General features: G+C 48.2%; 1 protein-coding gene across 4 annotated transcripts; it reads right to left on the bottom strand.

Moving 5' to 3' along the window:
• Positions 1-940: 940 nt before the first annotated feature.
• LOC101775537 (uncharacterized WD repeat-containing protein C2A9.03) lies at positions 941-11,686 on the bottom strand. 4 transcript variants are annotated; one of them, XM_004984894.4, is made up of 10 exons: positions 11,530-11,686; positions 11,124-11,293; positions 10,395-10,559; positions 10,230-10,319; positions 8,945-9,079; positions 8,756-8,866; positions 8,559-8,650; positions 8,052-8,157; positions 1,720-1,806; positions 941-1,619 (listed from the first exon to the last, which is right to left on the bottom strand). In XM_004984894.4, exons 2-10 carry the CDS (start codon positions 11,289-11,291, stop codon positions 1,206-1,208), a joined length of 1,368 nt encoding a protein of 455 aa, XP_004984951.1. In that variant the 5' UTR covers positions 11,292-11,293; positions 11,530-11,686; the 3' UTR covers positions 941-1,205. The 4 variants fall into 4 exon arrangements, with proteins under 4 accessions (XP_004984951.1, XP_004984950.1, XP_012698410.1 ...); XM_004984893.4 differs by having other exon boundaries at positions 11,497-11,678; XM_012842956.3 differs by having other exon boundaries at positions 11,124-11,679.
• Positions 11,687-15,127: the final 3,441 nt, after the last annotated feature.

Genomic DNA, 15,127 nt, shown 5'->3' with positions numbered 1-15,127 from the left:
GGCGGGGCTCGAGGTGGATGACGGCGGGGGCGAAGCGGGTGCGGTGGTCGACGGCGGCAGATGCGAGGCGGGGGCGGAGGTCGACGGCGGCGCGGATGAGGAGGGGATGGAGGTCGACGGCGGCGGGGCGACGGCGTGGGCCCCGGGGAGAGGCGGCCAGCAGCAAGCGCGGAGGGCGCGGTGGCGAGGCGCGGCCCGCGGGGGAGAGGCCGGCCGGCGGCAAGCGCAGGGGCGCGGCGTGGAGGCCGCCGCCGGCCGGCGCCAGGGGAGCGGCCTCGTCGGGCAGGAGCCTGCGATGGTAGGAAAGAAAGAAAAAGATAGGAAGGAGACCGGATAAGGTGGAGGAGATAAGGTTGAAAAGGGATGAAAAATTCTGTTAAAAAAGAAAAAAAAGAAAAATAATTGGTTAATCTACCTATCAAGCCACTAATTATTTTTATTAATCCTTTTTCCTTTCAGAATATGAAATCATAGTATAAAATAAAAGGAAGACAAGGAGAAAGAAGAAGGAAGAGGAAAGGAGAGTTGTATAGATATTTCGTCTTTTTATCCATGTTACATAGTTAAAGAAGTCGTTTGGTATCTAACTAGACCAGTTGAAGCTAAAAAGCTGCTCCATTAAAAAGTTACAGTCGCACCTATTTTAACTACAGCTACAACCTCGTTAAACAAGCTCTTAGGACGTAATTGGTTGCAAAGGAGGGAGCCATCCATGATGGATGGGCTGTACCGGATGGTGGGAGGCGGGATAGAGCGATGCAAGGAGGTTTATTTGGTTGCACTTTACTGCCGTCCTGAATCACGCGAGCTATTGTTTGGTTGCACTGGATGGATCGTTATCGTGTATGACAAGAAACATTCGAGTTTGGTAGGTTGAATGGGAGGAGATCGGAGCACCCTAGTGCTATTTTGGTGAGGTTACCACCAATGTTCATGAACATGAGCTGAAGTTCTAACTTTTATGGATTCATCTACCACTAGACCGAATTGAAATATAAGTTTATGGTTTGAGTCTTGACACCTGATTCCTATCTCAATGAAGACTATAGGTGTCTATAGAATACAGTTCTTTATATACACATACAACAGGGTACATGATTATTGATGAAAACCAAGCTAAATTAAATCTGATCGGGATACTTAATCTGGGCTGACTATCAGCGCAGCTGAAACGTACCACGTCCAAGACTCGTTTGCCTTGATCTTCATAGTAGTGAATCGAGGTATGAGTAGTTATAGCGGCGGCCAAACTGAAGTAAGCTGCCGTATATCCTATCTGAGACTCCGACATAAAGTGTGTCCGTGTCGGGGCTGAAAGACATACCAGATACATCACCAAAGAAATCCAGCTCCTGTCTCTTGTTGTAGTCACTTTTGATATCAAAGATGTGGACGAAGTCTGCTGCCTCTGCCATCGACAAGAACTGCCCGTCTGATGTGAAGCGAATAGATCTTATTGCTCCAACGTTGCCTCTCAAGACATGGACAGACTGGGAGAGATTTCTAGCATCCCAAATCCGGCAAGTTTTGTCCTGGTTACCAGTGGCGAATGTCCGGCCATCTGGGTTCCAAGCCGATGCAAAAGAGTAATCCAAGTGACCTTTCATGGAATGAATAGTCTGCTTCCAGATGCAAGACATGTTAACTTATAATCAATGAAATGGCAGATATTCTGAATATGTTCTAAACTTTAAACCTACTTTGCAACAGAACACTTACCTTTCCTGAATTAGCATCAATAAGCAAAGCATCTGTGTCATCACCAACAATAATAACAAGCTTTCCATCAGGGCTCAATGAAGTATGCTGTATCAACAAAAGAAACAAAGGTACTGAATCAAATAGGCAAAAATGCAAAAAATCTCACAAGCACCACATGATCGTTTTTAAGTCACATTTGCACTGAACTCGGAGACAGATGAAATATGTTCTTGTACTATCAGAAACACAAATACAACAAAGAAGTGTTTATAGCTGGCATTGCAAAAACAGAGAGTGCATATCTGAGTTCTAGGTGAATCACCTCTGATTTTATTCCTTGCACACTGGTAAAGAAAAGAAAAGGGACCAAAATGCAACAGAAATTTCATTCAACAAGATAGAATTGCAATACTAAGAATTCTCTAAATGTAGAGAGAGAGAGTTTGGGAAAACACCACACACCCTAATGAGGTGGGGGGGGGGGGGTGTTGACCTCTATTATACCAATATGGCTTGGTATACAAGGAATACAATCAGGGATACATGGTAAGCTATAAATCAGCTATATACGGGTATACATTGCCTAATACCCGCCCACAGTCCCAATGGGAGGTTCCCGGATGCAAAGACTGGACCTAAAGTCAGTGAACAGCTGAACTGGAAGGCCTTTCGTCATGATGTCCGCGAACTGATGGGACAAAGGCACGTGAAGCACTCGGACCTATCCCAAAGCGACCTTCTCCTGGACGAAGTGGATGTCAATCTCAATATGCTTCGTGCATCGATGATGAACCGGATTGGCTATCATATAGACAACACTCACATTGTCACAGTAGACAACAGTGGCCGAAGCGAGGGGGCATGGAGCTCCTGAAGAAGCTGTCAAAGCCAGCAGCACTCTGCAACAGCATGAGCCACAGCCCGGTATTCGGCCTCAGCACTGGACCGAGACATTGTGCTCTGGCGCTTGGAGGACCAAGACACCAAGTTATCCCCAAGATATACGCAGAAGCCGAAGGTGGAGCGTTGAGAGTCCGAGCAACCAGCCCAGTCTGCATCTGAGTAGGCTGTCAGGGACTGGACAAGGCCGGTGCCGATGTGAAGCCTGGAGGACAGGGTGCCCTTCACGTAGCGCAGGATACGCTTGATCAGCGCGAGATGAGGCTCGCGGGGATCGTGCATGAAGAGGCACACCTGCTGAACCGCATATGCCAGGTCAGGTCGAGTCAAGGTGAGGTACTGGAGAGCCCCTGCAGGACTACAGCCGTCCTTGAGCTTGTCGCCGTCGGTCGTCTAGAGCTTGGCATGAGTGTCAACAGGAGTCGCCGTAGAGTGACACTCAGCCATGCCGGCATGCTGGAGGAGGTCCAGGGCATACTGTCGCTGGGACAAGAACAAGCCATCGGGGGAGCGCGTGACGGAGATGCCAAGGAAGTGGTGAAGATCACCAAGATCCAACATGGCGAACTTGGAGTGAAGACGAGCCATAATGTGCTGGAGTAGTGTCGAGGACTAGGCGGTGAGGACGATGTTGTCGACGTAGAGCAGCAAGTAGGCGAGGCCCGTACCCTCCTTATAAACAAAGAGGGAGGTGTCCGAGGTCGAGGCGACAAAACCAAGCTATCTGAGGAAGGAGGCGAACCGCTGGTACCAAGCCCGAGGCGCCTGCTTAGGCCATACAATGATTTCTGCAACAGACAGACATGGTCAGGGGCGGCGGGTTCGACGAAGCCAGGAGGCTGCTGGCAGTAGATTGTCTCCTCGAGATGGCCGCGAAGGAAGGTGTTCTTCACGTCCAACTGGTGAATCGGCCAGGCACAGGAAGTGGCGATGCTAAGGACGGTTCGGATCGTTACCGGTTTGACAACCGGGCTGAACGTCTCGTCATAGTCGATGCCGTGTCGCTGGGAGAAGCCGCAGACCACCCAACGCGCCTTATGACGAGCAAGAGACCCATCGAAGTTGAACTTATGTTTGAAGATCCAATTGCCCGTCACAATATTGGCGCTAGGGGGGCTGCGGAATGAGACCCCAGGTGTTGTTGTCGAGGAGCGCCTGGAACTCGTCAGCCATGGCCGCACGCCAGTTTGGATCAGCCAAACCGTTGCGGTAGTTCGCCGGAATGGGCGAGGGCGAAGTCGAGGAAGCTGTAGCCGTGAGGTTCCTTAACTGCACTCGCTGGATGGTCACTGTAGCCGAGCGAGTGACCGGGCGGTGCAGCACAGGAGGTGGCGACGGTGCTGGCGCAGGAGCTGGTGATGCAGGAGCCGGTGGTGCAGGAGGCGCCGGTGGCACAGGAACCAGCAGCGCAGGAGGCGCCGGTGGCGCAGGGTCCTGCGCAGGGGTAGGAGCCGTGGGAGGTTGACGACTGTAGACGAGGTGGAAGTCGCGCCGTAGAGGAGGAAGAATCCGCTGGTGCGCCCCAGCGGATGGAGGTGGCCCGCCGGCTAAGGAGCGGCGCGGCTCGGCCACAGACCCACCCGGTCTGGGCTGAGGCAAAGCGGCCTGGGGCGGCAGATGCACAACAGGGCCGCGAAATAGGATGGCGGGGTCGTCGTTAGGAAGCTCCTGCAAAACAACGGGTGAGGGCCGCGACTGCTCAACGTCCAAGGACGGAGCGACCGAGGTAGCAGCAGGAGGACCAGAGGGTCTCGACAGGAGAAAGTTGAGCTGAGACCAGGAGAGGGATGGGAGGAGAAGGGAAAGAACAACTCATTGAAGACAACGTGTCTAGAGATGATGCGGCAAGTGGTCAGCTCAAGGCAGCGGTACCCCTTGTGTGAGGAAGGGTAGCCTAGAAAGACACAGGCGGTGGAGTGAGGAGCTAGCTTGTGGTGTGCCGTGGCAGCCAGGTTGGGATAGCATAGACACCTGAAGACGCGCAGGTGGGAGTAATCAAGGGGCTGTGCATAGAGTAGGCGAAAAGGAATGTCATTCTGAATGGCAGAGCAAGGACGCCTATTTAGCAAATATGTGGCGCAGGCAAGGGCTTCGGCCCAGTATGTGGCGGCCATGTAGGATTGAATCAGCAAGGTGCAAGTCACATTATTGAGGGTGCGGAGGACACGCTCAGCTTTCCCATTCTGTGGAGACGTGTATGGACATGAAAGGCGCAGTTGAATACCCCGAGAAGTCAAAAAAGATGTGAGGGTCTTATTGACAAACTCGGTCCCGTTGTTAGCTTGGATGCTTCGAACAGGAAGACTGAACTGCGTGTGAGCATAGGCGCAAAAAGTAGTGATATGCGAAGCGACTTCGGACTTGTGAACTAGGGGAAAAGTCCAGCAAAAATGTGAATAATCGTCCAAAACGACTAGGTAGTAGCGATAACCAAAAACGCTAGCTACAAGAGAAGTCCAAACATCACAACGAACTAGCTCAAAAGGTGCAGAACTACGAGAACTAGAATGGGAAAAAGGTAACCGCACACGTTTGCCTAACTGACACGAATGACACAAAGTATGAGTCTCTTTAATACGAGGAATTTTGTCTAAGTGTGTCGATAGCGGCAGGACCAGGATGACCAAGACGAAGATGTCACAAACTGGAGGAGATGGCGAGGCTGGCATGGGGTGCTGCAATGCTAGCGGCTGAAGGTATGGTGTAAAGGTCGCCAGCACTATTACAGCGAAGAATCATGTCTGGTCAGAAAATCCTTGATAGAAAAACCAAAAGCGTCAAACTCTAGTGCAGTTATTATCCCTAGAAAACTGACGAACAGAAATCAGATTACGAATTAGGGAGGGAACGACAAGAACATTGTTAAGGCGAAAGTAGGAGTTGGGAGTGGTAAGGGTGGAGTTGCCACGGCACGTGATAGGTAGGGTTTGACCATTGCCGACTGGAATGAAGGAGTGAGAGGGAGGGAGGCGGGAAAGAAGAATACCATCCGAAGATGCCATGTGGCTGGAGGCACCAGAGTCGACCACCCAGCCACCGTTCTGCAGCACCATCTGGTTGAGGGCAGCAACCAGCCCAGCCTGGTCCCAAGTTGGTGTCGGGGGGGGGGGGGGAGAGGGGGCGCCTGGACGGGGGCGTAGGCCGTGTGGGCCTGTGGAGGAGGGCTAAGGAAGCCCGGGGCAGAGGCGCGCCAACCCCACCGCCCGTTGGGTATTGGCCGCCGGCCTGCTGGCCGCCTGGAGCGTCGTAAGAGGCGGCCCCAGGGCCGCCGTCGGGGGAGACGCCTGGAAGCCGCCGCCACCCTTCTTCTGCCACCGTTTCTTGCCGCCGCTGCCAGTCTGGACAGGGCTAAAAGGCGAGCAACACCCACCCGTACAGCCGGAGGACAAAGATGATGAGGAGGTCCCGGCGAGGAGGGCGGTGGAGTTGGAGATCTTCTCTCGTTGGCGAGGCGGAGCTTCTTCAAGGCGAGCATGTCACGAGCCTGGGCGAAGGACGGGAAGCTAACGATAGAGTTGGCGATGTCGTCGGCGGTGTTGGAGTAGCGCGGGTTGAGGCCGCGGAAGAGATTCAGGACCAGCTGGGAGTCCTGAACGGGGTGACCAATGTCACGGAGAGCGTTGGCGAGGTTCTTCAAGCGCTGGCAGTACTCCGAGATGGAGGAGTCCTCTTGGGTCATGGAGTGGAAGTCGTGGCTGAGGAAGATCGTCCAGGATTGCTTGTTGGCGTGGAAGATGCCTTCAATGGCGAGCCAGGGGGCCCGGGCGGTCTGCTCGTCGTCCTCCATGGCGAGGTCTGGGACGAAGTCGTCGACAGAGCCGAAGATCCAGGAGCGGACGCAGCAGTCCGCTTGATCCCAATCGGGGTCGTCAGGACGGGGCGCCACGGTGCCGTCGATGTGCGACTTGAGGCTGAACTTACCGCACATGGACATGAAGAAGAAAGCTCACTTGGAGTAGCTAGAGGACTTCATCGTCAATGTCATGGGAACGTGAGACTTGAAGGAGATCGTGGCGTAGGGGTGGCTGACAACCGGCGGCGCTTGGTGGAGGAGGAGGACGCCACCAGGGGGCAGCGCTGGGCCATCGTCGGCAGCAGGGAGGGAGCTAGAGCCGCCCGCAGGCTCAGGCCCAGTGGGAGGCGTGGTGGCGTCGCCGGAGGCCGGCAGAGTGTTGTCGCCAGGTGCCGACCTGGAGGCGCCGATGGGCAGGAGGCCGCCGCCGGACAAGGAGGACTCAACAAAGTAGTCGTTAGCCATGGGAGGGAAGGAGGGGGGAGGAGCGCCGGCGCAGGGGAGGTACGCCTAGGGTTAGGCGCGCCGGGGAGTGGTGGAGCGGAAGGAAAGTCCCGGGACAGATTGATCCCGGTCTCGAGATACCATGTAGAGAGATAGAGAGATAGAGTTCGGGAAAACACCACACACCCTAATGAGGGGGGGTGACCTCTATTATATAGCCAATATGGCTTGGTATACAAGGAATACAATCAGGTATAGATGGTAAGCTATAAATCAGCTATATACGGCTATACATTGCCTAATACTAACCTTGTTCATTTTACTACACCATCATCAATTCAGTCTGCATGTTTTCATAGGGATGTCAACAAGACAGTAGCAAGACCTAAAGCAATAAGTATGTTCAACCAAGTTTACCCTATCATGTTATAAGTTGGTCCTAGGAACAATCTCAGCTAAAAACAAAAATACTGGAATGCTATTAGAAATGATGGTGTCGAAAGAATGCTGGAACATGTATCTTTGGCAAAGTCCACTGTAACATGCACCGCTGCAAGAGACTTCTGCTGGCAGATATGTAATAGCTGAAGGAGAGAGCTCTCAGGGGTTCCTGCCACATACTTGGGTGCTGAATGTCTAGATATGCTTTTATTCAATTGTAAGCCAAGTAATGATTCGGCTATTGATTGATATCATTTGTCCTTTTAGCCTCTTGATAGGTTGGTTTCCTGGGTTCTTTGCATCCTTGTATTTTTCACCTTATATACCTTTCGTATATTTGCCATTTTTATTAATCTAAATATTCTGGAAAGGCAGACTGGCCACAGTGGTAGAGTATATCCACTTGTGTCCCGGAGGCCCTGGATTTGAATCGAGCCTCCTTGCAAAATAAGAGACAGTAAAGCTGCTGTGGGAGCTTTCAGTTGACAGGCCATTACACGGGCCCGAATATAGGTACTCTATTAATTCTGAATAGTCTCAGAAGGATCCCTTGTGGAATCATGGTTGGTAGAGACTCCAGTTGACAGGCCACTACCCGGGCACGAATCTAGGTGCTCACAGGTCGTGTGGTATCGGTACTCCCCACTCTTGAGACAAAGCCTAAGGAACTTGTTCTGCCAATGCTTGAGGTTTATTTTTAGGACCCTTCTCTAATGTAAATAAACAAAATTAAAGAAGTCAAAAATTGGGAAAAGTAAACAACTGTACTTACATTCACTGGCCAATCAAATCGGAAATGCTTATACTGCTGGTATCTTTCCATATCATACTCCCTTACACCACAATCATTGTTGGATGCAATGAAGTGAAGAGCTCCACTGAAAAGAAAAGTAAGATTATTATTATTATTATTATTATTATTATTATTATTATTATTATTATTATTATTATTATTATTATTTGTTTGTGTGTGTGTGTGGGGGGGGGGGGGGGGGGGAGGGCGGGGGGCTAAGGGAAGGGAGATCAGAGATAAATTCGAATTATCAGTTAAAAAATGTAAGCAGAAGTATTGATAGAAGGAGTAGGATTGAGGAAGCAGTAGTTGAAACTAGGATTTGGATCAAATGCTCTAATTTTAGGCTCTAACTTCTACTTTGGAGTAGCTCAAAACAGAGAGTACAAGCCAAAAACCGGAGCCCAAACAGGGGTCAAATGGGCCTTTATTCCTGATGTGTGTTTCACAAGGCTAAATGTCTAACCACACAGGATGATCATCTACCTAGATGTGTTGAATATCTCCAATGCGTTGGTAATTGCATTATCATCAAATGTTGTCCTGCAGCAAAAGCTTATTCCTTCTCGATCTAGGTGCTGCATCATAATTACAAATGATACTATCAATAAATTATCAGTATTACAAGTTCACCAATATTTCATCATTACCTAACTTAAATGTAAGTAACATGGAAAATTTACTTTGCATATTAGCTCTCCTTGGAGACCGCCAGCTACTAGCAAATTATCCTTCACTGCCATGGTACTGATTTGAGTATGAAAAAAACCTTCTAATAAGCTTCCTGGGTGCTTCTGCAATAAGATAGTGCAATAGGATGAACATATGTGCTAATGATTCAAAGGGAGAATAAGTAAAAAATTGTTTCTCACCTCACTTGGCGCAATATGTCCATGTACATCCATAATTTCTGTGTCCAAACCACTTAAGGCTGACCAATGAAGTACAGAGTAATGCAATAATAGGTAGACATCATGCTTCGATGTGGCCCATACTAAATTTCTCAGCTGTAGGTATAAAAAATAGTTAATTTTCCCCTTATTGAACAAATAATATTTATGCACCGGAAGCAGACTAAAATAGTTAGACTTGCCACAATTAGTCTGTCCCCCTTTGGCCCTGCTTTATATTGAAAGCAAAAGAGAATGCTGGGTTTACCAGCTTTCCAAACGAGTTCAAAGTAGCGACATTCCTTCACCACACCATTACCGCTGATGATTATGGGATACAAAGGAGCTGACATCTCTACCGCTAGTCTTCATAGTTTATTTACCCAAAATGAAAAAATAAAGCTGAATATTGAAACAGACAGATCTTTAAACAGGCTAAGCCTTCAATTCAACTCGCTGTCATGTGGGAACTAATCAGGGTTATGGAGAGTATTTGTGATACAGGCTAGCCCTCAGTAGAGGCTCTGAATAGCCCTTAGACGGATTTATGGTTCAACTTCTGCTTGGATTAAACTCAATTGCTGAAGCCATTGATATAAAGTGAGTGCCTAACAAACTGACTAGCAAATCAACTACTTATCCTCCTAACTAGATATCTTAACTAAGTGAAGACAGCGTAATCTCTAGTCAGCTGTCGATGTTGTGGGTGTTCACCAGCCACTTCACTTTGCATGTTGGGAAGGGGACATGAATCATGGTCAATGTAACCCAGCTGGATCCAGGCTGGGATAGTGGCGCCCCATTCCTAACCAGTTCAGACAAGGTTTGCTCACCGCATACGGTGCTAATAAGTGCAGCCGATTAATGCATACACAACAACTTGACAGTGTTTTTGTATGATACAGAAAAATGAAGATAAAATCCAAGGGCTACGATTTTCTTGATGATGTGTCTTAAGCAGAAGACATTTTCTTATTCAATAATATAGGAGAGAGGGATTCACTAATTGAATTACAATATGCTGGTTATGCTTTTAAAAATAAGTACTGTACTGCAGCATTTGCAGATAAGTGAACTACAGTAGCATTTCAATTAGATTAATGCAATGTTTTAATTGATCCTGCATGTACCCAATACCCTAGGGAAAAAATTTCAGGCATCTGATGTGAAGTATCTCAAACTAATGATGACTCTGGTAATTATTTTGCAGAAATTTCCTTTAACAAACAAAGGCAGGATGCAAATATGCTAGTGTCAATGCACTCACCTGAAAGTGTGAGATAGTAGATTTCACTGATCTAGTATTTTGTCTGAATTCATAATATGTTCCGCCCTTCTCGGTAGATTTGCATGCCTGCTTTAACACCAGAATAACACCCAATGTGATGGGTATTTTTTTCCTATGGAAAGTAAGTTGATTTATAGGGTGTACCTTCATTGCTGCTTCTCCAGAATTAGGTATATTCTCATAGTTTTTGTACTGCTCTACCCGAGCCTGCCTATATGTTTCTCTTGTGATTCCCATCCTTTCCCAGGGTATTCCTTGAATATCTTTGCCATTTCTTGCATCTACTGCTGATATGTCGGGGACCTTATGCTAAATAAAATAAAAATTTCAGAGAATTCTATAGACTGTACAAGTAACTAATGCAAAACTTCAACCAGATACAAGTTTTGGCTCCAGTTAAACTTAATAACACTGTGAATAATAAATTAATAACTCAGTAACCTTTTCTTATGGTCCGACATTGGAATGGACTTCAACATTATGTAAAATTGTAAATATAACAAATTTCCTGAAGATTGAGAAGTAAATACCAGATACACAGAAAACAGTTATAATAAAGAAATTTGGAAAGGGCACAGATGTTGTAGAGGAAATCAGACAACAACACCAATATCCTTTGAAAGATAGTGACACTACTAATCATAGCAGTAGTTCATCATTGCCTGATGTCTATGCATTCTTTCATTGCTTACATTCATTCACAACTCACAGGTTTAAAAGTTAAGTAAAATAGCTCAATCAATTTCCATAGCCTTCAAAAGTTATGTTTGCCAGCAGAACCCACCACAGGAAAACTAAGCATGCACAAAGTACTGCTACTAGACATATCTCCAAAGATATAACAAATACACGATGAAATTAATAGGTACACACCGATTGGTCCTCGTCCTCTTCTTCCTCGGCATCAGAGTCCCTAGCCACGGGCTCTTGGTACTCATCCTCCTCCTCCTCCTCCTCCTCCTCCTCCATGTCATCGACTGGCTCGTTCATGTCGTACTCATCCTCCATCTCCTCAACATCGCCGTAATGGTAATCGGACATGCCTATATCACAGCCAGGGGCGAACCCAGTATAGGACATGGGTGTACACCCGATAATTTTTGCAAAAGAAAAGAATCGAAATGAATAGGCATAATAATTGTATACGCTTGTACTTGGATCAGATCCGAATACAAATAGCTTATATGTTATAATTTGGGTGCTCGGTTCCGCACAGAAGGCAAGGGAAGGGAAGGGGTGGGCGTACCTGCCCGCCACCAGAGAACAGCCCAACGAATACCTGGCGAAGGGCCCGACGAAGACCAGGGCACCTGGCGTAAGGGGGCGGCGGCGCTCGCCCCAGTCGTCGCCGCTAGAAAGAAAGGGCAAGACAGATACAGCGGGGTGAACGGGAGAAGGAAAAGGCAGCGGGGAAGGGGGGAACGGCTGGACGCAGCAGATGGCAAGAATATTGCAGATTCTTTTAATGATTTAATTTCGTAAAACTATGTTTATTTGCAACACTTGTTAGCTAGAACCTGTGACGACCATTTCACAAAACTTCAGTTTCCTGATCCCTATATAGAGAAAAAAATTAGACAACCGGAAATATAAAGCGTTTTTTGTTTCGATGGGACCAAGTTTGACTAACAATTACTCAATTATTAGTAAGTAGTTTTTATGCAAAATTGATGTTATCAAATTCATTATTCATAATTAAAAGTACTTATAGATATAGTTTTGTACTTGTGAAATGAGCGTAGCTCCGTTAGTTAGATTCATGTCCACTCATATTCATGTCTGGCTTCTCTACCAGTTTTCTCTATTAGTTTTTGTTGAATCCTATTTATTTTTCTTTTTAATAATGAACTTTACATAAAAAGCTAAAGCTCCTTCGGAAGTTCGAAAACAGCTAAGAGCCCCTCCAAAAGCATTAAAGAAACAGTTTGTTAGAGTTTCATCTGAATCTGATTCTTTGAGATTTTTTGAGAAAAGTGATTCTGCAGCTGAAAGTGATTCTCTCTGATTCTCTAGTATAAACTCTTAAAATTAGGATGGAAAATCACTTCACAGAATCAGAAGAAACTACTTTTTTCAGCTCGCAGCCTCTTAGTTCATTTCAGAGAATCACTTCACAGAATCAGCAGAGAATTACTTATCTCTAAAAAAATTGTTTGGCAAGATTCCTGCTAAATTCAACGGAAATTCAGCTCTGTCAGCTCCGCCAAACAGGGCTAGGGCCCTCCTATATAACTTTCGGAAGTCAGTTAAGCATTCTAACTTTAAAAGCCCGTTGAAGCCCAATTAACCTTTTATATGTATTCAACATTTTCAAACACACAATTCAAACATTTTAGAAAAACTTTCAATATTTTTATATAAAATGTTGAAATAGTGCAATTAAAATGTTTAGATATTGAATTCAAAATGTTGAAACTATGTGTTCGAAATGTTGAATTTTACACAATCTAGAAATTTGATACGCACATTTTGTGATGGTGGCGGGGAACCAGCAGCCCGCACGAGAGGGAGGCGGCGGCCGGCAAGGATGGTTACCACACGGACGGCGGCTCGCACGCGAGCGAGGCACCAAGCTGCCGGCTATGGACGCCCGCGCACGGACGGCAGCGCCATGAGGAGCAGGGTTGGCGAAGGGAGGCAGCAGAGCCGCCAACTCATAGGAGAGGACGAGATGATCGAAGAAGACGAGTGGGAAAGAAAGGGACGAGGCAGCTGAACCGCGGCGAGAGGAGTGATGATGACACTACGTGTCAACCTCGTCGGAGTACATTGCCAAAGGAGGGGGAGATGGTACCTGATCGGAGTACGGCGCCGTTGCCGCCTGGGAGTGAGGGGGAGGCCGGGGACTCATTCACAGTTTTTCCGGCTGCCGGCGAGTAGAGATCGTACTGGTAGTCGAATGAAGAGTACTTCCGGTTAGGGGTGGATCCAGCATGGGGGCTAGAGCCCCCTACCCCGCGTAGCCCATGGAGCCCCTGCTCCCCCCTAAAAATTTCAGCCATGGATGAAAAGGAGGAAGAAGAAGATGAGGAGGAGGAAGAGAAAGAGAGGAGGAAGGAGGAAAAGGGAAAAATAAGCCCCCCTCCTTTCGAATCCTAGATCCGCCAATGCTTCCGGTTCCGGCATCTCAAAAGTTTTGCCTACTAGCAGTAGACAAAATTTGATTCAGTTTGACGGTAGGCTTTGTGCATTGATTCCAAATACGGTGCAAATCAACAGCAACAGATTGCTATCAGCTTTGCATTGGAAGAGAGATGGGAGTCCGTTGATTGGAAGGGAAGAGCGCCATGGGCATCGGTGCCACCATGCTGGAGTGATTTTTGCCTCAGGAGAAGAAGAAGCTCTTTCTCTACCGGGTGGCCAAGATAATCTTCAAATCTTGATCCTCGTGTCGATAGTTAGTGGTGTTTGCTTATTCGCCAGTTAAAAATACAGGCACAATTTGGCACAATCTTGATCGATGGTTCGTTTGCTATGAACAATATCTCAGATATCTCAGTCCTTTACTTGTCCTGAAACTATTCAGCTTGGCAGCCACTTGCTAACAACCCCTCCAAACAAAACCGCGTTACATAGATGATAGTAGCAGGTAATATATGACAGTGGAGAGTGTGCCGAGCATCAGACACCAAATGCATACGAACAGTTACACTGATGGAGTGGTTGAGACGGGCTGGTCTCAGTCTCACCTTCAACTTGAGTACTACACGACACCGGCAGAGTTTTGACGTTTTGCTTAAGAGCGGAATTACGGAAGGCCATGTCAACCCGACTGAAGTCATCGAGCAATATACAGTCTCATCCAAAGCAACCGTATGCAGGAAAGGGTGTGCACGAGGATCAGAGTTTATGTTATTCTCATGGATTAGCATGCTCTCATCCAAATCAAAATTTTATGTATGCGTCTACATCAAGGAGTGCAACGAGACAATCATGGCACAACAGAGCTGAATGCAAGTAGAATCGCAGTTGGTAAGCAGACTGAATCGCAAGTTGTGCGGGTGAATTTATAATGCCTGAATCATGCATTTGCTGTCCGATGGGTCCAGAAACGGCGCTGCTGGTTGGTGGTAGTGCAAATGACCCACTGCTTCTATGGTCATGCGTACATGCCACTGCAGTGTGCATTAGTGCTGTGGTATGTACGCTAGTTTAAACAGTAAAACCGAACCGATTTTGTTCAGAAGAAGATTTTAAACGTATGACACCATACCCAACTATTTGACGTGCATCTCATTTCTGTTTCTACGTCTCTATTTTGTAAGCAGCTAGTAGTACTAGTATCACTGTCAAGAAGCATAGGACGACGCTCGCCGCCGCCGATCGTCCTGCGAACCTGAGCCGGCATTGACGCAGCGGGGTCGGCCGGGCATGTCCGCCCGCGCCTTTGAACGTCCCCATCATCTCCTGAGTCCTCGGAACCCACCCCCGCGCGCACCCACTCCGGCGGCCTCGTGGAAGAGCACCGCCGCCCACCCTGACATCCAAGCTCTGATGCCGTCGTCGCGGATCTCGAGCGTCCCGCGCCACGCGCAACACGGCACGATCGTGCGCCACCGGCGCGCCACATACTCGTCGCATCAGTGTCTGGCGGCCAAGATCGACCTGAATAGTGGCAGGCACCGAGAAGTCTCCCCGGTCCTCGCGCGTTGGGCCGCCGTTCGCCTCGACGGCACCGGAACTTCATCCAGTGAGCCATGGCGCCGCCGGCTCCCGGGCTTCGTTGGCAATGCCGGCTCCAGCGCGGTTCGTCGCCACAATATAATGCCCGCGCGCGTGGCAGGCGAACCCGTCTATATGAGAGAGCAGCGCCACAGAGGACAGAGCATGATCTGCCGAACGAACCGCGTGGTCGCCATGGGCGACAGCGCGAGCGC

Source organism: Setaria italica, chromosome IX, assembly GCF_000263155.2.
Source record: "Setaria italica strain Yugu1 chromosome IX, Setaria_italica_v2.0, whole genome shotgun sequence".
NCBI classification, from domain to species: domain Eukaryota; kingdom Viridiplantae; phylum Streptophyta; class Magnoliopsida; order Poales; family Poaceae; genus Setaria; species Setaria italica.
The sequence above is the reverse complement of the archived record's forward strand: the minus strand, read 5'-3'. Positions and strand labels throughout refer to the sequence as shown.